Below are 23,690 nucleotides of genomic sequence, written 5' to 3'. Positions count from 1 at the left end.
TTAAAAGCTGTTATATTTTTCAATAAGGCTTATAGGGCAATAGGGATCCAACCACGGCTAAGGATCACCCAACATGCTTTACTGAACATATTTTTGAAGACATTTATTAAATGTTCTAGATATTACCAATTGAGAAATAAACTTTAAATTTCACTCACATTTTCTGTTTTGTAGTATCACAAAGTCCTTATCACAAAAACCACGAGGCCAGTAGTGTTGCAAAGTGTTTTGGGGATCATCTAAACCAGCGAGTCAGAGTCCGTCACAAACACCAAATCAGCATATGAAGTTATCTGATGGCAGCATATCCAAATATATTACAAAACCCACTTCAGTGAGGTTGGACTGGCCCAGTCTGCTCATTTCATTTGGCAAAAAGAAGAGTTTAAATGGAAATGGAAATAGTAAGCCACATGAAAGTGCCATATTCAGTTTGTAACACCGTTTGTTAAATCAAGTGAGTGAAATGTCTAAATCCATGTGAAGCAGCGAGCGGCAGGCAGCACAACTGTGTGTGTGTAAAGTGTTCCGCCAGTCTATGATGCATTGTGGTGCATACCAGCATGAACTGAACATGCAGGGCAGCGAGCTGCAGGTGGAGCTGTGTGTTTTGTTATACAGTACTGCATGGTTCTGTAAAAGGCTTTGTCCTTGTGCCTCAGCGTCTTAATTCTTACTCAAACCCATGAACACACACACACACACACGTCTGAAGCTGAACTTGGCCCTACAGCTCAGGCTATAGGTAGAGAACAGAGCGCAGCATTGTTTGCCCAATCCATCTAATTTTGTTCCCCAAATCGCTTTATTGAGCAGATCAGGCCCAGTTTAGCAGATTACTGGTTGCCTGCCTGCTCCTTCGTCATTGCACCAGGAGAAAAACGTGTGTCAGTGACCTCAGCAACACCGGGGTCAGAGGGAGGAAAAATGGCCAACGTCCAAGCATGAATCACACAAAGCGTACTGCTGGTGCAATGAGTCCACACACTGTTGGATGAGGAGGAACCTGCCTGGTGAGGCAGGACATCTTAATAAGAGCAGAGGTCACAGGTTGGTTTGGAAAGACAGCAGATGGTGCTGCCACGGAGGGAGAAGTCTGTAACAGGAAGTATGAAAACGATAACATCCATTTTAGCCTGATGCCTTTAGGGAGGAGACAGAGTGTACAGAAAAATATGTCACTTCAGTTTATCAGTGTCTTAAACAGGGTTTGTTGAAGGGTGATTATGTTCATAACACTACAATAAAAACAAGTAATGATTATAGTTTAGCACTTATTTTAGGATTCATTTAGGTTGTAAAATAGTTACAGATTTTTCATCATGGTATCCCAAAGCACAAGTTGATTCAAATACTGTAGATTAGCTGATACATTAATATACAACATGTTTTTAGCTCTAAAATGTGTTTTGTTTTGTTGTTGTTTTTTTCCCCCTGGAATAGATGAAGTTAAAGCATTTCATTCTTTGCAGCAGACATGAATGTACACATAACTCAATCACAGATGTGCGCCTGACTCTTTCTTGTGTACTTCTTGGTGATGTTTATATTTTTTTGCTCTCTGTCTCTAACGTATTCCCCAACAGGACTTGAACTGATTGTTTTGCTGAGTTTGCCTTTAACACCCTCACTGGAGACGCTGACTTCTGTTTTTTTTTACTGAAGCATAATTATAATTTAAAAGACATTAGGAAGGAAAAATGACCAGAAAAAGGGGACAAATGAGATGAGTTGAGATGCTCGCTGCCATTAGGGTCCCAGTTGAATACAATAATTAACTAATAGTAACACATGATTCCCAACCCAGGGGAAAATATGTGCAGTCACTGGTGGATATGTGGAAACACCAGCGAACAGATACTATACTTCATAAAAGGACTGAGTGAACCTGAGCAGAAAAGCTAACATTTAACAGGAAGTTAAGTATAAGCAGTGGAAATACAGCGCTAAATGAATAGATGAATTATTCAGAGTAGGTACAAAACAATAAAAAGAGTGACTAAATGGTTTAAATAGCTGCCTAAAAGTATGTATGGCTTAAGAGTACAGATGAACAGAGGGAACAATTGAAAGCTGACACAAATGGTAAGATGTTTAAATACATAGCTAAAACAAAAGTAGAAACAGCTCTGACCAAACTGACCTAAACATTGAATGTTCAACTGTATGAAATAATGGATTTAAAAAAAAAAAAATAGAATTTATATAATTATGTGTTGCACAAGATCCAATTCAAGGAGGTAAGATGAACCCAACTGAACAAAAGAGGTGAGTTCTTGAGTCCATCTAAAAAGATCTATGAGGTGAAAAACTCTTAGACTCACTGTCATATGCAACAGAGAGAAAAAACACAAACACCACCTTTATCTTTCCTCCACGCATCGTCCTATAAGTGTGGGTTTATCACATGGTTTTACAAAAAGCTGAATAAAGACAACGACTGTAGCCCTTTTGCAGCCTTTACATTAAAGCTAAAACACCAAATTCACCCAACAGCAGCCCTGAAGTGACAACTGCAACCGTCCAGTGGCTCTCTGTTGTTAATTTATTTTCGTGCACACCTCAGCCTCACTCTGCTGTGATTAGACATGCAGACTGAGTGCTTGGGTCTGATGTGATAAAGGGCTGATCACATTATATAAAGCTTTTCTCTCAGCTCGCTGTAGCCCACACCAAAACATATTCACGTCCTCCACGATACAGCTGTCAAGGTGACCGCCACGTGCATGGTGTCATTATGGGCTGAGTGCTGACATATGATGTGTATGTGAGAACTAATCTGATCACAGGGAACTGCGGGTAGTTTAGGGTACGTGTTTACTGATATAAGTGCACCTAAGTCTAAATCCAAATCCTTGCGGTGGTGGTGGCTGTGGGCTTTTAAATGTTTGTGCATGAAAGTGAAGCTTGTTTCGAGCCCTGTTGATGTTCACGGCCTCCATCCTTAAGATCCTTGTGATGTTTGAAACATTTCGTACATGTTTGTGTTTTATGCTACTTTTTCACTTTTTCTTGCCTTCTGATTGTCTTTCGGTTAGTGGTGGGATTTCCTGTTGCAGAAATTGTGTATATACACTAAACACAGAGTCTGATCTCAGCAAAAGAGCAAAATATGTGGACTCACGCCATTGCAACAGCATCATTTCCCAAAAACATGAACATATTTTGACAGATTTGCATAAAATGTATTGAATTATGTGATATATCACATAATTTTCTTATAATCAAATTCTGGTATGTTGTCATCTATAAAGACAAATACTTTTTCCACACATAAGTTTGCTGAGAAATGAGGCAGTCTTGCTTAATACAGTAAAAGCAATGTGAGTTTAATTCTGTTTGAAATTAAAATGAACTTTTTGGGGTTTTACTGCAAGAAAACAAGGTCTGTTGCCTTTTTGATAATATTACTGGTGGTTTAATTAGTATCATGACAATATCATAACTAAGTTGGCCTCCCATTCACAATTATGCCTCTGAACATGTGAACCACACCACTTGAGGCCCCACCTCTGCTCTCACCTGAGCATGTTCACGTTGCACAAATCAAACCAGGACTCAGCGCAGTCACAATGGCCACTTTTCACTTCATTCAAGTCTCCTTGGAATGCATTGAAATCCCTCCACCCCCTTAAACCACCTCTTACCTAAAGTGTATACTCCACATTACGTCATTCAAAATGCGTTCTCCGTCTGCCTTTCGCCACCGGAGCACCTCCACCATTGGCCCAAAACCGCCACATCGCTGCCCCCCCTCTTCTTCACACCCACTGCCACTTTTATGCTGATTGAAAAGAAAAACAAATCTGTTGGGTGTAATCTGCTGTGACGACACTAATCCCAACACTACAAATCAGAGGTCCCGTCCAGCCTGCTCCACACAGACCCCTGTGACTCCTCGCCAGCAACTTCACATCTGCCTCAGGTAGGACTCAGCCTCCTGCTGAGGATGCTGCTGATGGTGTGCAGCTCCTGAACTTGTGCTGTAGTTGTTGGGCATTACTTGTGACAAGGGACACTGAAGTTGTTTTATGTAGTGGTACAAAAAATATGTATATTTAGCTGCTTTTCATTACAAGTATTTCTCTGGTGTCTTGAGGTATTTAAGCTACATGTAGTTGTAAGAAGAATGCAAACTTGTTTAGTATGTACATCATGAGACTGATACTGGCAAGGTTTAAGGCATTCCCACTGAAACCAGCAGTCCTAAAGTCTAAATGCCTACTAAGTAACATGAGGCATGTTAGAAAGAGGATATCTGTTGATCTGATGTCAGGGGTCTGCAGTAGCTTTCTGTAAGAAAAGAGTCTTACTGCTGGTTGATATTCTGTGTAGGACAGGATGATACCATGCAGGATGTAAAGCAACAAGCTGTGAAAAAGATTTTTCAAATTGTGTTCAAATTGATTTCATTAAGTTCCAAGTGGTTGTATAGTTTATATATACACCTATATGTGTGTGTGTTTATGTGTGTTTACTTATACATACAGATAACACACTTACTTGTACTAATTGTGTATGAATACTCTCTTTGTGAACACTTACGTGTAGTTTATCGCCACAAAACGTAACAGTGTTGTAACAGCCACAAAGAGCCTGTTGATTATGAAACCAAAAGACTTCATATCTCCTGATAGATCACCTAGTAATGGGTAAGTGCTAAATATAGCGTAATCAAGGTACTCTGAGAGCAGAGAGGATGGGATGAAGGGAGATTAATGTGGAATGCAGTGTGGCAATTCATTTTTTTCTTTTTCCTTTCTTTCTTTTTTTCTTTTTTTTTTTTTAAAAAGGGAATCATGTGGATCACAAAGTCTTGTTTTCTTCCATACAGTACGACGCTGATCTAAAGAGCAGAAGACATGGCTGTGGTCGTGAGTACTTTAACTTTCCCTTATTTATGTTTTGCTAGGAGAAGTCATCAATGCTGATATTTTACACAAATCTTTTCAGACTGAGCTCTAGCAGGAGGGTTGAAGGTGGAAAGGGGTCTGATTAACTCATAGCATTCACCCGGACAAACATCCATTCATCTTTGTGTAATATGATTTCAGCCACGGCTCAACATTTCCCAAGACCAAAGCCCATTGTTATGGATTCCGTCAACAACTACAGTAGCCTTAGCTGCTAATCTCCGATCCCTGCTTCTGGTCTACTAGTGGTCCTTACCATGTATTCACAGGCTTTGCTGGCCTCATGTGAGGGAGATTAACCAAACACTGAGGCCTATTGATTGTAGTTCTGCAACATTAGTGGACAAGCATACTGTCTCACGTTGATTAGACATGTTTTAAAGCTCACACTGCACAGCCAAGTCTTGTGAGAGAATTATGTTGACATGGCGAGGCCTTTAGCTTTTATCCAACTCATTCTGCAGTTGAAGTGTTTCTCTGAAGGCAAAATGAATGCAGGTATTTCTGTGCTTGTAGGGAAACTTTTATGGTGTTCCTGCTGTGTCTTTATTAATTAACTTTTATCACCACACACAGTTTGACTTTGGACGGCAAAGGTAAATCTGATATCATTAAAAATGGATGTGTTTCATTGAGATGTGCTACTTAGCCACTACCAGCGAGCGAGCATCCACAATATCAAGGTCATGGAACTGGCACACCTAAATGGAAAGCATCCATTATTAATGACATTAATTATACCAGTACTTTTCCTGTGATGGTAAAATGAGAAAAGGTTCTACTGGGGTGTGCTAGCCTCAGTTACACGGTTACCATTAATATGGGTCATAACAAACAGGCCTGTAAGCCAGTGTTTGTTTCTACTTTACCACACTGACCTAAAGCTGACAAACTTTGCTTTTATCATTTACCTACACAGCGTTAGTGCTATTTTACTAAAGCATCAACCCTCTAGTGCTCACAAAAATTCACACAAGTCACCATAATATATATAGAACGTTTAAAACAAAAGACCCTACAATACGATTTATTATATGAATTTACCAAACCAGTTTTAAACCAAGTATTAAGGTTAAGATCCTACGATATTATTTATTATATATATTTACCAAACAAATTCAAATATTAGGATTAGGATCCTACTATAAAATACTACGAGTAGCTAATAGCTGACTTCTATCACATTGAACAGGACTGCAATCATACTTGTCACAGGGTACTTGTTCCTGATTTATAATATTACAGAAATGTACCTTGTGTTTCAGTTTTTCACAGACACCATGGGTGTTTTACTCTCTGCTATCTCCTCAGAGCGGAACTTACCGTATGGTGTCGGAGGAGGAGCAGGCTCTCAGGGCCAAGCTGGAACGTCTCACCGTCAAGGACCACGGGCCAGTGTTTGGACCTTGCGCCAGCGTGCCAGACCACACCAAGCAGAAGGTATGCAGGCCTGTTTGCACACTGAATTTTTTCCACTCATTAGTGAGATCCTTGTTTGAACTGTAGGGTTTATTAAGGTATACATGATGTATCACAGGCTGAATAGAGAAAATATGGTGAAATAGATATATACTAAGTGTCAAATTCCCTTTCTTAACAATAGGTTGTGCAAATAATGAGTATTTTTTCAGCCTAGCCAGTCTCCCCCCTTTGTCTAGTAAGAGAACACAAAGCTTGGTTTGGTATCAAAATGTCTAAGAAGAAGGTTATATTCATTCGGTCTATACATTTGAACTGATAACTTCATGGTCTTTTACTGATCACATCAATAAAAAGAAACATTTATGTATAATCATTTAATTTTCTCTTTTGACTGTGTGTACTTAAACAGTATAAAATGTATACCCTCCAAATTGAACTAACCGTCTGGTCTGGCTCCCCCTCCAGGCCAAGGACGAACTGAACGAGACAGATGAGAAGCGAGTGTCTGCAGTGAAGGAGCTGCGAGGAATGATTAAAGAGAAGGCAGATGCAGGCGATGATCTGGCCAAAGGGGTCCAGGACACCTTTGGGGAGAAACCAGACAGTTTGCTGGTCCGCTTCATCCGGGCCAGGAAGTACGACGTTCCCAGAGCCTTCGACCTGATGAAAGGTAAGCAGTGGAAAGTGGCACAGTCAGATATATCAGCAACACTTTCCTCCTCTGTCTATCAAAGCATGATATATTGTATATGTCTGTTATCTTATTTTATTTATTGTTATTATTTATTTTAATTCTTTTCTTTCTATAGTTATTTTATTTTATTTTTTATTTTCCTGTTTTTATTATTCCTGCTCATTCCCACACCAACAGCTGAAACAAAATTCCTTGTATGTTGTGTATGTATTTGGCCATGAAAACTGATTCTGATTCTGATATCACCTCTCAATACATCTGTAGCCAGAAAAAGAAAGCAGTTGCGGTGATAGCAAACATTTTCCAACATCTGTAGATCTGTAGAACCCCCTTTGAATTCAATAGTGCTCCACTGAAAGTCTCTTCAAGTGTCTTAAATCTTTCACTGTGTTGCCTGAGAGGTGATGGGCAGAGAGAATAGACACTAATACCTTCAGTGGCATCCAAGACAGAAATCCACCAGTCCTCTAATGATCCTCCTGTGCTTCTATTCAGGCTACGTGCGTTTCAGAAAGGATTACCCCGAGCTGTTTGAGAATCTGACCCCGGAGGCTGTACGCAGCACCATCGAGGCCGGTTACCCCGGCATCCTGCAGAGCAGAGACAAATACGGCCGCGTGGTTCTGCTCTTCAACATTGAGAATTGGGACTACGAAGAGATCACCTTTGATGAGGTACAGTGATACACTTATCGTATCAGAAGCTGAGTTCTTGTATTTGTCCCATCCCTAATGTAGAATTAGCAGAAGTTCAGACAACCACACGAAAAAGGTTTAATGCAGTGAAGATAATAATAGTATGTTTTTGCGCATTCAGATCCTGCGCGCTTACTGTGTGATCCTGGAGAAACTGCTGGAGAACGAGGAGACTCAGATCAACGGGTTCTGCATCATTGAAAACTTCAAGGGCTTCACCATGCAGCAGGCGTCAGGAATCAAACCCACTGAGCTCAAGAAGATGGTGGACATGCTGCAGGTGGGAAACTGATTCTTAACCTTGAACTGTTGCAGAGGAAATGCTTGAGGTTCAAAAGTTTGGTATGGTACATGTCAAGTACCTGTTATAAGCGTTGGAATTGTTTTTTTTGTTTTTTAAATTTTGAGCATTCACCAAAGCGTTCTGCTCTTTCTGTCTCACCAGGACTCATTCCCTGCCCGTTTCAAAGCTGTGCACTTTATCCACCAGCCCTGGTACTTCACCACCACCTACAATGTGGTCAAACCACTTATGAAGAGCAAGCTGCTAGAGAGAGTGAGTTCAGTGATTTACCAGATCCATGACATTTGAGTGAGAGTGACTGTAGTCTGGTGTCAGATCTTCTAGAGGTACGTTGTGGGCAGATTTAACAGGAACACAGGGACTACTGCTGCCTCTGAGCCTCTGAGAGATAAAATCATGTTACAGGAAGCAGCCAAAACAGAGACAAAACCTCCCTTATTTTGGTTTCAATGAAGGACTTTGATAACAAAATTGATAAAAATGCATGTGATATGACCTGGTTTGACATGAAGCATTCTAGGAAAAAGAAGCAAAAACAGACTCTAAGATAATTTAGTTGTTCACTTCTCAACAGTGTATTCATTGAATAATGGGCTGTCTTTTTGTTTATTTGACAGTGCTTTTGAATAAATGGTGATGTTGATTTCATGCTTGTGTTTCCTGATCAGCAGAGCTGACTATGATTTGAAATCAAACACCCGTAAACCCCCAAATGTCCATAAAAACTGATTTTATGCTGTTTTATAGCATTAAGAGTTTCAGATGATTTCTCTGTGTATCGGTGAGTTTATAAACTCCCCACCTCAGGGTGCTGTCAATAGCCAATAAATTAAATCATGACTCATTGTAGATAGTTGGGTGCCAAAGAAAGGCCCAAATGCATCTAAACGCTTCTGTTCTTGCTCTAGGTGTTTGTCCATGGAGACGAGCTGGAGAACTATTACAAGGAGTTTGACGCTGACATCCTTCCTTCTGAGTTTGACGGAAAAGGTTCCAAATATGATGGCAAGGCCACAGCAGCCAAGCTGTTTGACTAAACAGCCTCCATCTCTTTGCCAACAAGGCTTAGAGCCATTATGTATTACAAACCCCATAGACTGTGGAGAATTAATGCCCAATGTAGCTGTGTGGTTGTAGGAACAACACTTATGAATGAAAGTCATGGTAAAACAACCAAACAGGAACAAAACGGTCTGACTTTCAATCATCGTGTCACTCTACAGTAGTATATTTTCTGTATTGGCCATTCAGTTGACATATTTCCACCTCAAATCCCTCATTTCCAGCACTGATGACCTTTAAAGGACTGGACACACTGGCAGATTTTCATATTTTATACCACAAATTACATACTAAATACGCTTCACATACTTGTTTTTCAAAGCATATAGTCAAACTTTTTAGACTGGTTCAATACTTACAAGCAGTCATGGATTAAACTTAGTCCTCAAACTATTTTGAATAAGCAATTCATCACAGTGAACATTTAAGTGCCTTCCTTTTTTTTTGGTTTGTTTGGCGCATTCAAAAAAGCTCTAAAATTAAAAATTTGAGTGATTCACATTATTTTTCTGGCTGTTCTTTTTTCACTGATTCATAAACATGAGCTGTCAGAGCTTCTTTACAAGTGGATTTTCATGCCAAACTCAAATAAATATAAGCCTATGGCTGCCCCACAGAAAGTATTTAATCTAAAAAATCATGATTTGGAAAATAGTGCTTTTGTAAAGTATACAGAATTTGTAATGAATGAACACACAACACAAAAACACTAGTATGATTCTCGGAACACAGAGATGTATTTAAGTCTTTTAAATGTCATTCCAGTGAGGAAACAATGCTGAACTGTTGTAATATTGCCTAGCTTTAAGCAACAGATTTTCTGTCTCTCACCTCTGATAAACTGTGCTTTGTTAGGACTGGACTTCACCCACAAAGCTTGTTTTAACACTGGCAGACCCCAGCTTTGTCTTCTTGAAGGCTGATATTCCAACAAGTGCCTGTCTGTCATGTTTTTTTTGTTTGTTTGTTTTTTTAGATTGTTCTTCAAAATGACTATTATGAAGTTTTACCCACTGTGCTACCTGGTGCACCAATAAGAATGTCAATAAATGTACAATAAACTGTATATAACACTAAGCTGTAGTCCTTGTGTTTATCTAGAAATTAACAAAAGAAATAGTTCAAAAATCAACATGCATTAATGTTTGTGGAAAACATTTATTAAGGATTTATTCAGTCAAAGCTGTGCACTGCTCCGGAACAAAATCCGTTATGATTGGATTATAAATGTTACACCGATATGCTGATGCATGTTACAGTATCATAAATAACAGTACACAGTAAGGTGTAGGCAAAACAGACAAACAATCAGAACATATTGCACATAGAGATGCAGTAGTGGTGCTGCTGCTGGTTGTATTCTACTTCTAAAGGGCAGAGAGAGAAGTTGTATGGTTTAAAGGTTGATTATTAAGACATCCAAACAGTGCCGACTTTAAGCTACATGGGCGAGGTCGAGTCCACGGCAGTTTCACAGTGTCTGACAGGATGTTACACTCAGGAAACTGTGGTTAATATCAAACATGCACAACAGACACTTTTCAACTTGTGAATTAAAGTGGCCCAGAACAAAACAACTAATTTCTGCATATAGAATGCACCACTTTTTTGTCAGTAGTATTTTAAGGCCTTTATCAGTAACGTTACTTGTGGAAAGCACAGTATCATAAAACACCGCAGAGCTTTACTGCTTCTGACGCTGTATTTACTGTTTTATGTGCATCTCATAGCTAGCAAGAAGCAGCACCAAACAAAGCCCCAAAATGTACAAGTTGGTACCTGTTCAAGCTAATGTTATATAGGACACCTCAACTGTGGTCAAACCAAAGCCAATACATAGGCCTTTTTGGGCAAATCATGACCAAGAAGAGTTCGAAGAGAAGTCCAAAATTGGATTTCTCATTTTACAATCTTTCAGTTGTATTCTCTTGTTTCAAACGAAAGTGGGTCAGTTTGACCCAGTGTGATCAGTCATTTGTTATATCCCTGCATTTTAGACTTGACATCTTTTGCAGCAATATCTTGTGTAAACAGCAGCATTTAGTACAATAAACCACCTGACTCCTTTTATTGTATGTCAAGAGGCATCACAGCAGTAACTAATTATCATTTGCACGTTTTAAGGCACTGTGGAACAGTTCATGGAATGGTACAAGTTGACCTTGAGCAGTGCAGTGTTAAAAGTTGGTTTGTGTAACATTCATGTATTCCAATTAAATAAAACATAGATGATTCTGTCTTTTTTATACAATTCAAAACCTCTTTTTAAAAAAGAAAACATCTGATGCTCCACTGCACAGAATGGAAATGCAAAGTGAAAAACTGGAGTGTGCCAGAATGAGCAAAATAATGCCTCATGTTCTTACCAGAGTTTTTTTGCAATAAGCAGTAACATTTTCTTACATCATGCTAAGGTAATTAAAATGGTAGTTAAGTGAAGAGGATAGATGTTATACTGAACCATAACATTAGGAAATAACTTGCGTAAACCATAAATCAAACCATACTGTTACATGTCAGAGTATCAGAAACCCAAATCTGTAACTGATACTCACATTTATACTAAGGCACTTAAAACTTAAAAAGATAACATTGTCAAAATATAAGTAAGGGTCATTATGCCAATTAACAAGTGACTGACTTATAAATACCTGCATATTTTTCAATCAGTATGATTGAGTGTCTACGAAACTTTCAATAGTGATTGGTGCCCAAAAAATATGACAGCGGTCAAAGGTCATATTCATACTCAAATTTTGCAGTACGCCAACCTGATACCCTGCTGCTCGGACAAAAAAAGCTGCAGTCGCCTAAAACCAGCATAGCTTAAAGCAGCAGTTCTCAAACTTTTTGAGCCAAGACCCCCAAGATAACAAAGTTTTTGACCCCCAATTTGAATTCTTAATACATCATGAGTAATAATCCTGTTGTCCATGCATTAATGCCTTAAAAACTAATGAGTTAATTCCACAGATTAATCCCTTTAACACGTTAATTTTCTTTTGAATGAATGAATTGAATTCATTTCTTACAAATGAAAGGGAAAAAGAATATAAAAATAATTTAAGAAAGAGCAGAAAAGAATAATAATATTGCATAATCAAACCCTAATATTAACAAGTCTGAAAAAGGAGTGGGAAGAAGTATGCACTTTTAATTCTGACAGCCCTAATACACATTTATTTGATAAATGTAGGCTTTATTTTATTTTGTTTTTAACAATGATCTGGCGACCCCCTGAAATGATCTTGGGTCCCCCACGGGGGTCCCGACCTCCAGTTTGAGAACCACTGGCTTAAAGTACTGTTATGCCAGAAGTTAAATGAGAACAAAACAGGAAGCAACAACTTAGCATGGAGTCACATTACATGCACAGATATTATTAACTCAGTAAGTTTTCATTTCCAAGTTGTTTTACTCACTTCCACTCAGCCTGCACTGTCAAATCCAGCTACATTTGCCAGAATCACTGAACTGCAATGCCATTCATGCTGAAGTAAAGGAGATCCGGTGGACTGAGCATGTGCCTGTGTGTCTTGAGCGACCATGTATGTGTTACCCGCTGAGTGTTCCCCCTTTGCTCTGCAGGCAGGAGTTCATGTCCTGGCGACTACTCTTCTGGCACACTGACCGCTTCTTTTCCCAGTGGCAGATGGCGTTGCTGTATTCAATTATGACCTTGTCCATCCAGGTGAGGGGCTGAGGGAACAGCACAGCACCCTCAAAGAAACCCATGTGGCCTCCGTGCTGCGTCAGGGCAAATATCACATTGGGCATCTTCTCTAAAGAGGAAGACAGAAATAAAGGCAGGTAAAGTTTAAGTTCACCAATTAGATCTGTAAGCCGACAGATAAACAACTAATTTTACCTCAGTGCATGGCACCTAATAGAAACACTGGCTCCAAAATAATATAAATAAAACCTGATTAATATTACTCTGATGGAAATATGTGGTTCTTAAGCTGCTATATTCTCCACTGTAGTCATCTGTCTGCTGTGTAGTGTTAGTCAGGTGTTTTACAGTGAGATTTAAGAGTTGTTTTTCTTTTTCATTGAAAACACATGCCTGCTGATGAATAGTGAGGACTAAACCAAAACCGTAACAACTGTAGATGTGAGTGGAACTGAGTCAGATGATAATCACCTGGGAATTTGTTACTACAAGTGATCCCTTTCATGTTTTTCACTGCCATTTGATCTACTGTTAATGAAAATATTCATGATGGACTTTTTAAAGTTGCAGCATGCCAGATTTCAAATATATAGCATGAAAGTAGCAAAACACAACTATCTGCTATGTAAAGACAGAGTGGAGTAAAGGCGTCCTGAGCAGAGACTGAAGTGACACTGTAAGTGTGTGTTGTAATCCAAACTTCTCTCTTCTATATTTTAGTAGCCACTACGGCCACACGCACATCTTAGTGCTTCTTAGTCCATGTGAGTCCCACCCTTTGAAACTGTTAACCAATCTACATGAATAAACGGACAGTGAGTGACCTCCCACACCACAATGGAAATGACAAAGTCCAGTCCAGAGCTTTCAATTGGTGCCCTATAAATCTAAACACTAAAAACCATATTTTATTTTGCTATTTACCACATACATGTACACCAGTTTCAGTATTTCAGTTAGGTGTGAGAGTCTCTACGGCTCTTTTGCTACTCTCCTCTGTGCCACTATGTGTGCAACACTCCAGTCATGTCTGTTTGTTTCACCATGTGTCTCCTCTGATGTGTGCCTTGTTGTGAAACAGACACACAGATTGAAGCAGAGCAGATGGAGTGGAGCGGAGGAGACACGAGTGAAGTAAAAATAACACTAAACAACTTAACAATACCTTGTTACGGCCATTCAATGTATTGTAATGCTAGCGTGGGCTAACAGTTGTGATTGGATTACTTTTTGTTGTCTCTGGTTGTAAATGAAACACAGGTGAGGGGGGAAGGTGTGACTGGTGTCCTATTTGTTTTGGTCTGTAATGATGATGATGCTACGGAGACATCCGATAGCTCTGAATGCTGCATACAGCTCCTTTGAAGCTGCATCTAGAAATATACTACAACACACTCATGGAAACACAACCCTGACACAATGTACAGGCTTATCAAATTACCAAACAACCGCCTATGTGCACACCCAGCTGACACAGTGCATCCTCATGGTGTTGTATATCATGTTAGCTGACAAACTGAGTCCAGTATTTACTCCTTGCAGGTCTAGATTGGGCTCCACAAACCTATTTGTTAGAAAACAAACTGGCTACCTACACTTCTATATTAGAGGAATTGGGAAGAGCAAAGAGACTCAACCACATCATCTAGAGTAAAATACATCTATGTGCACCAAGTAAATCAAAGCATTAAGTAAAAACATGTGCAGAGTTTCCATCCATCCATCCATCCATTATCTATACACCGCTTAATCCTCACTTGGGTCGCGGGGGGGCTGGAACCTATCCCAATCGACTTGGGGCGAAGGCAGGGGACACCCTGGACAGGTCGCCAGTCTATCGCAGGGCTACACATAGAGACAGACAACCAAGCACACTAACATTCACACCTACGGACAATTTAGAATCACCAATTAACCTCAACATGTTTTTGGACTGGGTGGGAGGAAGCTGGAGAACCCGGAGAGAACCCACGCTGCACGGGGAGAACATGCAAACTCCACGCAGAAAGATTCCGGTGCCCCTACTGGGACGCGAACCGGCAACCTTCTTGCTGCGAGGCAACAGTGCTAACTACTGCAGCGCCACCCTGCAGCGCCGCAGAGTTTCCAACTGAGTGCTAATTCTCAATTGTCTGAGCAATATAATAACTATTTTTTGCACGGTTATTTATTTTGGTGTCATTTACTTCAACGAGAATAAATCAGTAGTGGCAATTATTGAATTATGGTACTATATTGCACCTAACAGTGGCCCCAAATTTCCACATCACGCAAGATTGCTAAAAAAAAAGACTGTACAGAGGAAACATGTTAAGTGTAGCTGTTGAAGTTCATTCATTAATCAGGACTGCATGTTTATAGTACTTAAATTTTGTAACCTTTGGAAATTCATTGTCCCACTTTCGTTTTCCGGATAAGCATCTCCAGCTGTTTCATAATTAAAGGTGCCCTGATAATTAAGCTACCCTGCTTTAAAGGTAGTGGTATCATTTAAATGGCTCAGTGATAGACTGTGAGATCAGCAGTCAAGACATTCTGTTTCTGCACAGAAATACACCACCATCCTTTCCGTTCTTGCTACTCTACACCACCTACAATCTATCTCCAACCTAACACATTTTGGGTGTGTCTCCACCTCAAGTCTTGTGTAGAATACTGACTAGATCTCCAAAATCTATTCCCATAAAAACTCATTTTCAAGAATTAAGACACACATTTTTTGTCCACTAGGTTTGGAATAAGTCTCCTTTGGGCAAGCGGTCAATCAAGAAAGCTGTCTGAAAAACTGTCTAATTCAGTTGAAAAAAAAAACACACAAAAATCAAAATGCCAATGATCAAACAGTTTCAGTCGCCCTCACAATTTGTGAAAAGCTTTTTAATCAGTAACTACAGCTGACTGGCGGTGAGTAAGAAGGAAAAAACTGAAAGTTAAAGTGTAACTCTAGGTGTTTCCTTGAAGTAGGGGGAAGTTTAGAATATCACTTGTCAAGATCTATGTCATTACATACACCGATTTACACACATAGGGCAATTGCACATGAACTACTGAGGCAAGACAGGGCAGCAGGCTGTGACCAGAAACACATTCACACACACATGTATATGCACACACACACTGCTCTATATATATAATCCAGCAGGCCAGGCAGATCACATGGCCCTGAAAAATTCAACAAGACTGTCTGGGCTGGGTGGTGTTAAGCAGATAGCTGCGACAAGACTTTATCAACACTTAAGCCAGTGTCTCCAGTGTCCAGCTCCTGAGGAAGGATAACAGGTTAATTCATGCCACACTATTCTGAGTTAGTGCCCCTGAAAGGACACTGTTTCATTGTTTAAGTCATCGCTCTCTAGGAAACATGCAAAATATGGACAAACAAAAACCATATGACGTGTTAGATCCTCTTAGCAACTGTTCTGCAAGCGCACATGACATATTTGATAATATCTATACAAAGCTGCAAACTCTACATCATCACCTGTGCAATATATGGGCTGATGAGTAATATCCTCAATATTGGTAATTAGTTATAAAGGACTTCCACTGATTGTAATAATGGATTTTGGCAAGAACCACAAACCTGCAAGTGTGCGTGGAATAGCCAGCAGCGACTGATGAACTAGCGGGTCATCTGAGGAGTTTACCAGGAGGAGGGGTACAGTGACCTGGAGACAAGACAGTTTATTTCTAAACTGCTGTAGAAAACCTAGTTTTACACTACAACACTGTTAAGAGCAGCTACAGTGGTAACAGCAGTAGCGCTGATTCACAAACTTATTGTGCAGGTTTGATCCAAGCACTTCAAACTGTGTCACCAACAAACGTTGCAGTAGTAACAGCAGCAGCAGTCATAGCAGTGGTCATATCGTAGTAATAGTAAGAACGCATTTTATTAGTAGTATTAGCAGTAAAAATCAAAATATAAATAGTTATTTTAAATCATATTTATCAGGCAGGTTCTAGTTTGTTAATGTTCATAATAATTCTTCTACTCATACCAGAGTTAGTTATGGAGTTCCACAGGGTTCTGTGTTAGGACCAATTCTATTTACTTTGTACATGATCAATTTAGGCAGTATTATTAGGAAACACTGCATAATTTTACATTGTTTTGCAGATGATACTCAGGTATATTTATCTATGAAGCCAAATGAAACCAGTCAGCTAGTCAAACTCCAGGCATGTCTGAAGGACATAAAGACCTGGACGATTTGCAATTTTATTTATAACAAGTTCAGGCAAAACTGAGGTCATTATATTTGGCCCTAAGTACCTCAGAAACACCCTATCTAACCAGATAGTTATTCTGGATGACATTGCCTTGGCCTCCAGTTCTACTATAAAGAACCTTGGAGTTTTTTTTGACCAGGATATGTCCTTCAACACATAAAGCATATCTATATGATGGCCTTCTTTCATTTGTGTAATATCATCAAAATCAGGAACATATTGTTTCAATGCGATGCAGAAAAACTAGTCCATGCATTTGTAATTTCTAGGGTGGACTATTGTAATTCCTTATTATTGGGAATTTGGTTAAAAACCTCCAGTGAATAAGAAATGCTGCAGCCGGAGTTCTGACAAGAACCAGTAAAAGAGATCATATTTATCCTGTATTAGCTTGTCTTCATTGGCTCCCTGTAAAATTCAGAAAAGACTTTAAAACCCTGCTTCTCACATATAAAACCAATAACGACCAAGGCTGCAGGTTTACTTGTGGGTCCAGGAGGGAGACACCCTCTCTACTTTTAAGGCTTAAAACATTCCTCTTTGATAAAGCTTATAGTTAGGGCTACTCAGGATCACTTGAGCTGTCCCTTTGCTATCATGCTATAGGTTTAGACTACTGGGAGATTCTCATGTTGCGCTGGGCTTCCATCCTCTTCTCTCCTCTCTGTCTCTCCCATGCATTTATATACCACCATTACATGTCACTAACTCAGTGTTTCCCAGAGGTCCTGTATTTGTTCTCTCTGTGGGTGTCTCAGAATCTGGAGTTTATTGTCTCTGATCTGTACTGAATTGAAAATAACTACAGCAGTAGTAAACGGAGGTATTCTTGTTAAATAGGAGTGTGTTGGACAGATACTTATCACTCACTTTATGGATGTAGTGCACACAGCTCTCCTTCTCATAGTACTCTCTCAACGAGTCATGGCCATGGAATTTTCTGCAGTAAAAATCATGTAGTAATGTCAGTGACAGAGATACGAGCTGTGGATTTTGGAGCAGCCTGCTTCAGTTCACTCAAATTCATACTCCAAGAATACTTTACCTCATAATGCTGTCATCAATCTGCATCAGGGAAGTAGCTGCATACAGTCTGTTTAAGTCTGCATCACCAATGTTGCTGGAGTTCATGCCCAACAGACTGTCTCTGTTGAACAAAACATTTAGACAAATCAGGGCACAAAGCTTAATCTTTGTTTGGCCAGTAAGCCATTCCACTCCTCAGATTCTTTCAGACTTTCCATAAAAGTAGCAGAAAAATAAATTGTGGATAAGAATTAAGACATTTGGACATTTTTTCCCCCATAATTACTCTTACATCTAAGAATGATTTCCTGTTTCTCAGACAATTGATATAATGTTGGATCCTATCGATTTCAGCAGTTCACAAAAAACAAGTCAATGTATCTTGATCTTCTGAGCTCGAAGTAATTTCTTGGCTTTTTCTGTTAATCCTGTCACGTCAAGATATAATGTCATAAATCATAAAAAAGAAAAGAAAAAAACAAAGTTGAATTTCTTCCAACTTCTTTCAATTTTACAAAAATTGAAAAAATAAAAACATTCAGTGTCTCTGTAGGTGTTAAGAAATAACTTTTTTTGTTTGTTTTTTTACACAACCTTTACACAATTTCATTTTATGGTAAATTTAAATGAGGCATCTAGAATGAAGTTATTTTGATGAACTATCATGATTTTAAGTGTACATTTGGTTAGGTTTTCCAATGAAATGGTCCATCACAGATGTCATTTTAGCATTTTTTTGAACATAAAACCCACTGGTGTGTTTTGGGGTTCAGAAGGTTCAAGAAAACAAGATCTCAGCATGTTATTTTCTGACCTGGAGCAGAATAAAGCAATGCTGCAACTTGTTTTTCATAAAAGGCAGTGTCATAAACCTGAAGGGAATTACACATTTGTAACTCTTCATCTTTAACAGTAGAAAATGTTTTTTCTCTACCTGTGTGACAGGATGATCTTCTTCATGTTGTCCGCCAACACAAAGTTGTAGAGCCTCCGACACTGGTCCCACTGAAGGAATGTTTCCTGGGCCCTAAACACACATAAACACGTAAATGCACGCACACACAAAACTACAGGAAAGAAGGAAAATCATCCAACAACAGTTAAGACAATATGGGTTGAAAGAGGGGTCCATTTCTATGATAACATATACTGCATATTTTATAAGCCAACTGCTTTTGAGATGATGCTGAAACTAAAATCCCAGTTTTAGTACTATTCATTTGTTTGTTTGGTCTACGAACCTGAGGGCGCTGTAACCCTGGCAGACGCTGACACAGCACAGCACTCGTTCCTGATTTGATTGGTTTTCACCCAGGAACTTACAGACAATGTTTCCTCCCAGACTGAGGCCGACAACCACCAGCAGCGTCTGGGGACAAGCCCGTTTGATGTAGCCCACCATGGCCGCAAACTCCCAGGTACAACCTGAATTTAAAAGGGAACATTTAGCAATGTAGAGCAGTGATGTATATACTTGATAATGATGAGATTACGCTTTTCAGATTAGATTTACCAAATGTTTCAAACTTCACATGATGACACACTACCAAAGGTGCTGTTTGGCCACGTGATGTTTCTTTAAAAACACTTGGTTCTTATGTCATCAATTTAATGAAGCATTTCTAAAAATGTACAAAATCAGATAATCTTATATCTGAGTCTTCGACCACAATGTCATACTCCCTCTTTACCGTAGGTGAACATGCGCGGCGAGGTGAGCTCCATGTTAGGCAGGGCTCCCAGGTGGTTGAGGACGGCACAGCGGTAACCCTGCCGCTGGGAGTAATCCACAAAGGTCCGAATGTAGTTCTTCTCACTATGGTTACCGATCCCAGGGCAGATTACCATGGTAATGTCATCTGACATATACACACAGACACAGAAGAGGGAACATATAAAGTGGAGTCATGAGTGGGCGTAAAAGTGGATGTCATGTGCGTGTGTTTGTTTGTGTGCTGATTTAATTGGCTACTGAAATGCATGGCATCTTCCCTCGAGGGAGTTCATTAGAGTTCTTCCTGCTTGTGAATACTGTAGTATGAGTTGCTTCGAGGCTGACACACTCATAATCCAAACAAGCACATAAAACTCAGGAGGAAAGACATGAAAATAAAAACAACAATCAGTAAGCTTTTTAAGTAAAATAACAGTTCTTTTGTTGCGTGTTCAAAGTCATCTGCTTTAGTGCATTAATAGAGACAGCACAGTATTCGCCTCTGACCTCCTGCGCTGTGGTCTCCAAGAGCTTCGAAGAGGTCAAAGGTCGCTGTGGCCCCGTCCTGCATTGGGAGGAACTTGCGAACCCCACAGGGTGTAGGAGTGTTGACACGTCCCATCTTGCCATACAGGGCCGTTTGGAGATGTCCGCTCTTCCCCCATAGCAAGGGAGGAATGTATCTGAGGAGAAGGACAAGCTCCATATTATATAACTGACCTGTAACCTCTACCCTGAAGATGTTCAGAAGAGTCTTAGCAAAGATTATCAGCCCACAGACAGATGAACATATCACTCTAACCATAGGCAGCGGCAGATGGTATTGACCTCTGAGCTACAGAAGTATTTGTGTAGCTTATTTGTAGCTGATTTCATGCCAACAAATTACATAACACCTGAGTGGCACCCAATTTGCATAGAGATGTAAATGTGTCATAAATGAGTGGATCTACAGCCCAAAATATTTGGCATAACTTTAAATTCAAAGCATAGGTGTCTAAGTAAATGTACCGCTCATCCATGTTGAAAAATAAGTGATGTTTTCACCAGAAGGAACTGGTCATTAGCACGAACTTTTTATTGTCTTCATTAAACATACTGCAGAGTAGATAAACAAAATGTCCACAGATACTCCCACTCTGTAAACAGAATGTTCAAATCAAAAAGAAAATCGCTGCAGAGTAGAAACTTGTTTGAAATAAATCTGAATGTGTTTTGCCAGACCTGTGCAGGTCTTGAGGCTAGTGACTTGAGGCTACTTTAACTGCTGCTACCATAACACACCCGAATGTCTGGTTAAACTGTGGGTAATATAGGCACCAGGTTTTGCTCAGGAAGAACAATTCCTAGAATATCGCTACTCTTAAACTGAGAGTGATTTTTGCAATATGACAGCACTGGTGGACTAGATGCATACTTACTGGATCCTTCTGACATTCCCCTAGAAAAACATCATGTTTCTGAATCATCAGGATCAAGACTACATTCAGCAATTTTCTACATCTGAGAAACCAATTCAAGCTGAATTTACAATCACTCCTCAAACATTCCATTAGTGCTGTAAGTTAAAAATCTTCTTGAGGCTCATTATAAACCAGATGATAAGACAAACGGCTGTCGCTTACACTGTAAATATGTGGAACCTGAGAAAGTCACAGGTATAAGATCAAATTCAGGTTATCAGTATTGCAATCCAAGCTGCGTCACGTATCTTTAAAACTCAGACTAGATAATATTAAAAACTCTCACTCTTTGGTCAGCATTGGGCAGGATTTGAACAGGTAGTGGCTGAGCGGTGTGTCCTGGTAGAAGATCTCTGGTGGTGCAGTAGTACTCTTGAGGTTCAGACAGCGGACGATGATGTAGAGGACGGTGGCCACTGCTGCCAGCTTCATGCCGTCGAACATGGCCGGCAGCTCTGGGCCAAAGGTGTGCATATCACTGTCTTCGAGGGTGGTCATTGTAAATATATGAGAAGACCTGCTGTGAGCCCAAAGAGTCAGGAAAGCTACATAAGTAAGGAGTCTACAGGAGGCAGAATTATTCTTATACATCTCTAATTTCTAGAGACAGAGAATTGACTAATAAAAACAGAAATCTGTCAGCCCATTGAACCTTTGATTACATAAACATTTGCTATTGACCAGTCTTGTTGTAACAGAAGTGTTTCTGCCAGAAAAAAAACATAAAATCATCTGTAAAACTGTATTTATCTCTGGCTGTTAAGTTATCACAAGGTGAAAGGGTGCTATAACTTATGACGGAAACAAAGCAATGGAGAGAAGGAGCTGTACTCATTGCTTTCAAATTCAATCGTAAAGTCATTTGGCTGCTATGAGTCAGGAGCAAACGCTCACTGACTTCAAAACTAAGAATGGGAAGCACTTATGAACATGACTGCTATTACGAAATCAATTGCATGAGTTCAGTTACCAACATAAATATTTGGGGAGCTACCTTCCTTAGCTGCACTTACTCTGTTTGCGGAGCAACTCACCCAGGAAAAATACCAAAATAGACTAGTTTGAATCTCAAAATGGGCTCTTGAAAATTATACGAAGGTTCAAATTACCGACCCTGTTAATGTCCAGCTCACAGTGAAAAACAACCTCTGGAAACTTTACTAAAAGTATTAGCGATGTCTTTTGTTCACTCCCACAGTGTTGACTCACCTTGCTGTCTGCGTTTGAAGAAAATACAGTGATGCTCCCTCAGAGCTGGAAACACACAGTGAACAATTTGGGCAACTTCTTACTGCATTACGCAAACAAAAGACTACATTAACATAAAAGCGTGTCAGTTTTCAACGACAAAACTAGAACAGGACAAAAAAGAACAAATTGTCGGCTCTCCTTCAGTTAGCTTAAATTAGCCCCAACAAGTGAGTCAGTTTCTTGTTCCCTTTTGTTTAGTCACTCAGGTACAACTGTTGCGGCAGAAGTCCGAAGTTATACAACATAGACAAGAAAAGTAACTAACATTTTTTTTAAGTGTACAGGGGACATTTGTTTTCTTACCATGGTGGTTTTGGACTCTGACCGGGTTCTGGTTGGTTCCACCCGGAGTTGAGCTCCGTCTCTGAACACCGTCTGTTTACCGCACAGAGGCTGACTGACCAGCGGCGAACTCACGACGCGTTCAAGCGCTGTCACGGAGCTCCGAGTTTCTACAATCTGAATTCTAAATACAACCTCCCTCAAAAAACGACATTTTGCTGATTCTTTGCGTGACCTCGGAGCTATACGTTCACCAACAAATAAGTAATGGTTAATTTAGAATTTACATTTCACGGAATTAGCTACTTTCCGGTGCCATAGTCGCTGTCTTCCTGCCTTTAAACCCAACCTATCCGGTGGTACCTTAAGGCAGCACAACAAACAGCGGTGTAGCTTACTTCCTCCTTAACAGAAACCACAGCTTAATTTACTGTAACTATCCGCCTGGTGCCACTGGTCAGGTCTTACCGGAGAGCACTGAGGTCACAAATACCACGTAGACGACTCAACAGAAAGTACAGTAATATTCAACGCCTACAATATTTAAGAAAATAAGGATCACTTATAAACTTAAAAATACTAAGCTGCTCAAAACACACTGTAATCTTCATGAAGATGGATTTATTGGAAGACTGTTGCATTATGCTGCACTACTTTCAGCTAGGTCTACCTAACTAACTTGCAGCTAAGTGTGAATGTAGCGCTGAAGTGGCAGGAGTGTGTATGGTGCCACAACAGCTATAATAGACACAGATATACCGAGGTATGGAGACTTTTTTTTTTTTTATGTTAGGCGACAAAAAAACAAACAAACCAAAAAACCCAAAAACCAAACCAAACAAACAAACAAACAAAAACAGGTTAAATTCTTATGAAGTGAAATTAGAGCAATAATTATGTCACTTCAGTTTCCAGTGATCAGTCAGGTTCTTGCATTTATCATTTTTACCACTGGGGG

The 23,690-nt window shown here is 39.7% G+C and overlaps 2 protein-coding genes across 4 annotated transcripts; one reads left to right on the top strand and one right to left on the bottom strand.

Annotated features, from left to right (window-relative positions):
* Positions 1–4,862: 4,862 nt before the first annotated feature.
* Positions 4,863–9,065, top strand: rlbp1b (retinaldehyde binding protein 1b). Its single transcript, XM_008293965.1, has 7 exons — positions 4,863–4,874; positions 6,225–6,353; positions 6,801–7,005; positions 7,525–7,703; positions 7,846–8,004; positions 8,170–8,280; positions 8,937–9,065. The coding sequence occupies exons 1-7, from the start codon at positions 4,863–4,865 to the stop codon at positions 9,063–9,065; spliced, it is 924 nt and encodes a 307-aa protein (XP_008292187.1).
* A 1,163-nt stretch (positions 9,066–10,228) lies between these two features.
* On the bottom strand, positions 10,229–23,066 carry LOC103366261 (abhydrolase domain containing 2, acylglycerol lipase). Of its 3 annotated transcripts, none has more exons than XM_008293953.1 (11): positions 22,754–23,066; positions 22,409–22,490; positions 21,486–21,719; positions 20,244–20,419; positions 19,714–19,881; positions 19,264–19,447; positions 18,957–19,049; positions 18,042–18,143; positions 17,867–17,936; positions 16,347–16,431; positions 10,229–12,872 (listed from the first exon to the last, which is right to left on the bottom strand). In XM_008293953.1, the coding sequence occupies exons 3-11, from the start codon at positions 21,695–21,697 to the stop codon at positions 12,646–12,648; spliced, it is 1,317 nt and encodes a 438-aa protein (XP_008292175.1). In that variant the 5' UTR covers positions 21,698–21,719; positions 22,409–22,490; positions 22,754–23,066; the 3' UTR covers positions 10,229–12,645. The 3 variants fall into 3 exon arrangements, with proteins under 3 accessions (XP_008292175.1, XP_008292160.1, XP_008292167.1); XM_008293938.1 differs by having other exon boundaries at positions 22,409–22,453; XM_008293945.1 differs by having other exon boundaries at positions 21,486–21,716; positions 22,409–22,453.
* Between the last annotated feature and the right edge of the window lie 624 nt (positions 23,067–23,690).

Source organism: Stegastes partitus, unplaced genomic scaffold (genome assembly GCF_000690725.1).
Source record: "Stegastes partitus isolate 25-593 unplaced genomic scaffold, Stegastes_partitus-1.0.2 Scaffold21, whole genome shotgun sequence".
In the NCBI taxonomy this organism is placed as follows: domain Eukaryota; kingdom Metazoa; phylum Chordata; class Actinopteri; family Pomacentridae; genus Stegastes; species Stegastes partitus.
This window is presented reverse-complemented; position numbering and strand designations above follow the sequence as displayed.

What these genes read in the sequence shown, in the direction of transcription:
- LOC103366261 (XM_008293953.1), bottom strand. Translation starts at nt 21,697, where the DNA reads ATGACCACCCTCGAAGACAGTGATATGCACACCTTTGGCCCAGAGCTG. An exon ending in TGGAGACCACAGCGCAGGAG is followed by an intron (nt 19,882 to 20,243) that starts GTCAGAGGCGAA and finishes TGTATATGTCAG; the next exon opens with ATGACATTACCATGGTAATC. An exon ending in CAGGGTTACAGCGCCCTCAG is followed by an intron (nt 19,050 to 19,263) that starts GTTCGTAGACCA and finishes ATGTGTGTTTAG; the next exon opens with GGCCCAGGAAACATTCCTTC.
- rlbp1b (XM_008293965.1), top strand. An exon ending in AGCCTTCGACCTGATGAAAG is followed by an intron (nt 7,006 to 7,524) that starts GTAAGCAGTGGA and finishes GCTTCTATTCAG; the next exon opens with GCTACGTGCGTTTCAGAAAG. An exon ending in AAGAGATCACCTTTGATGAG is followed by an intron (nt 7,704 to 7,845) that starts GTACAGTGATAC and finishes TTGCGCATTCAG; the next exon opens with ATCCTGCGCGCTTACTGTGT.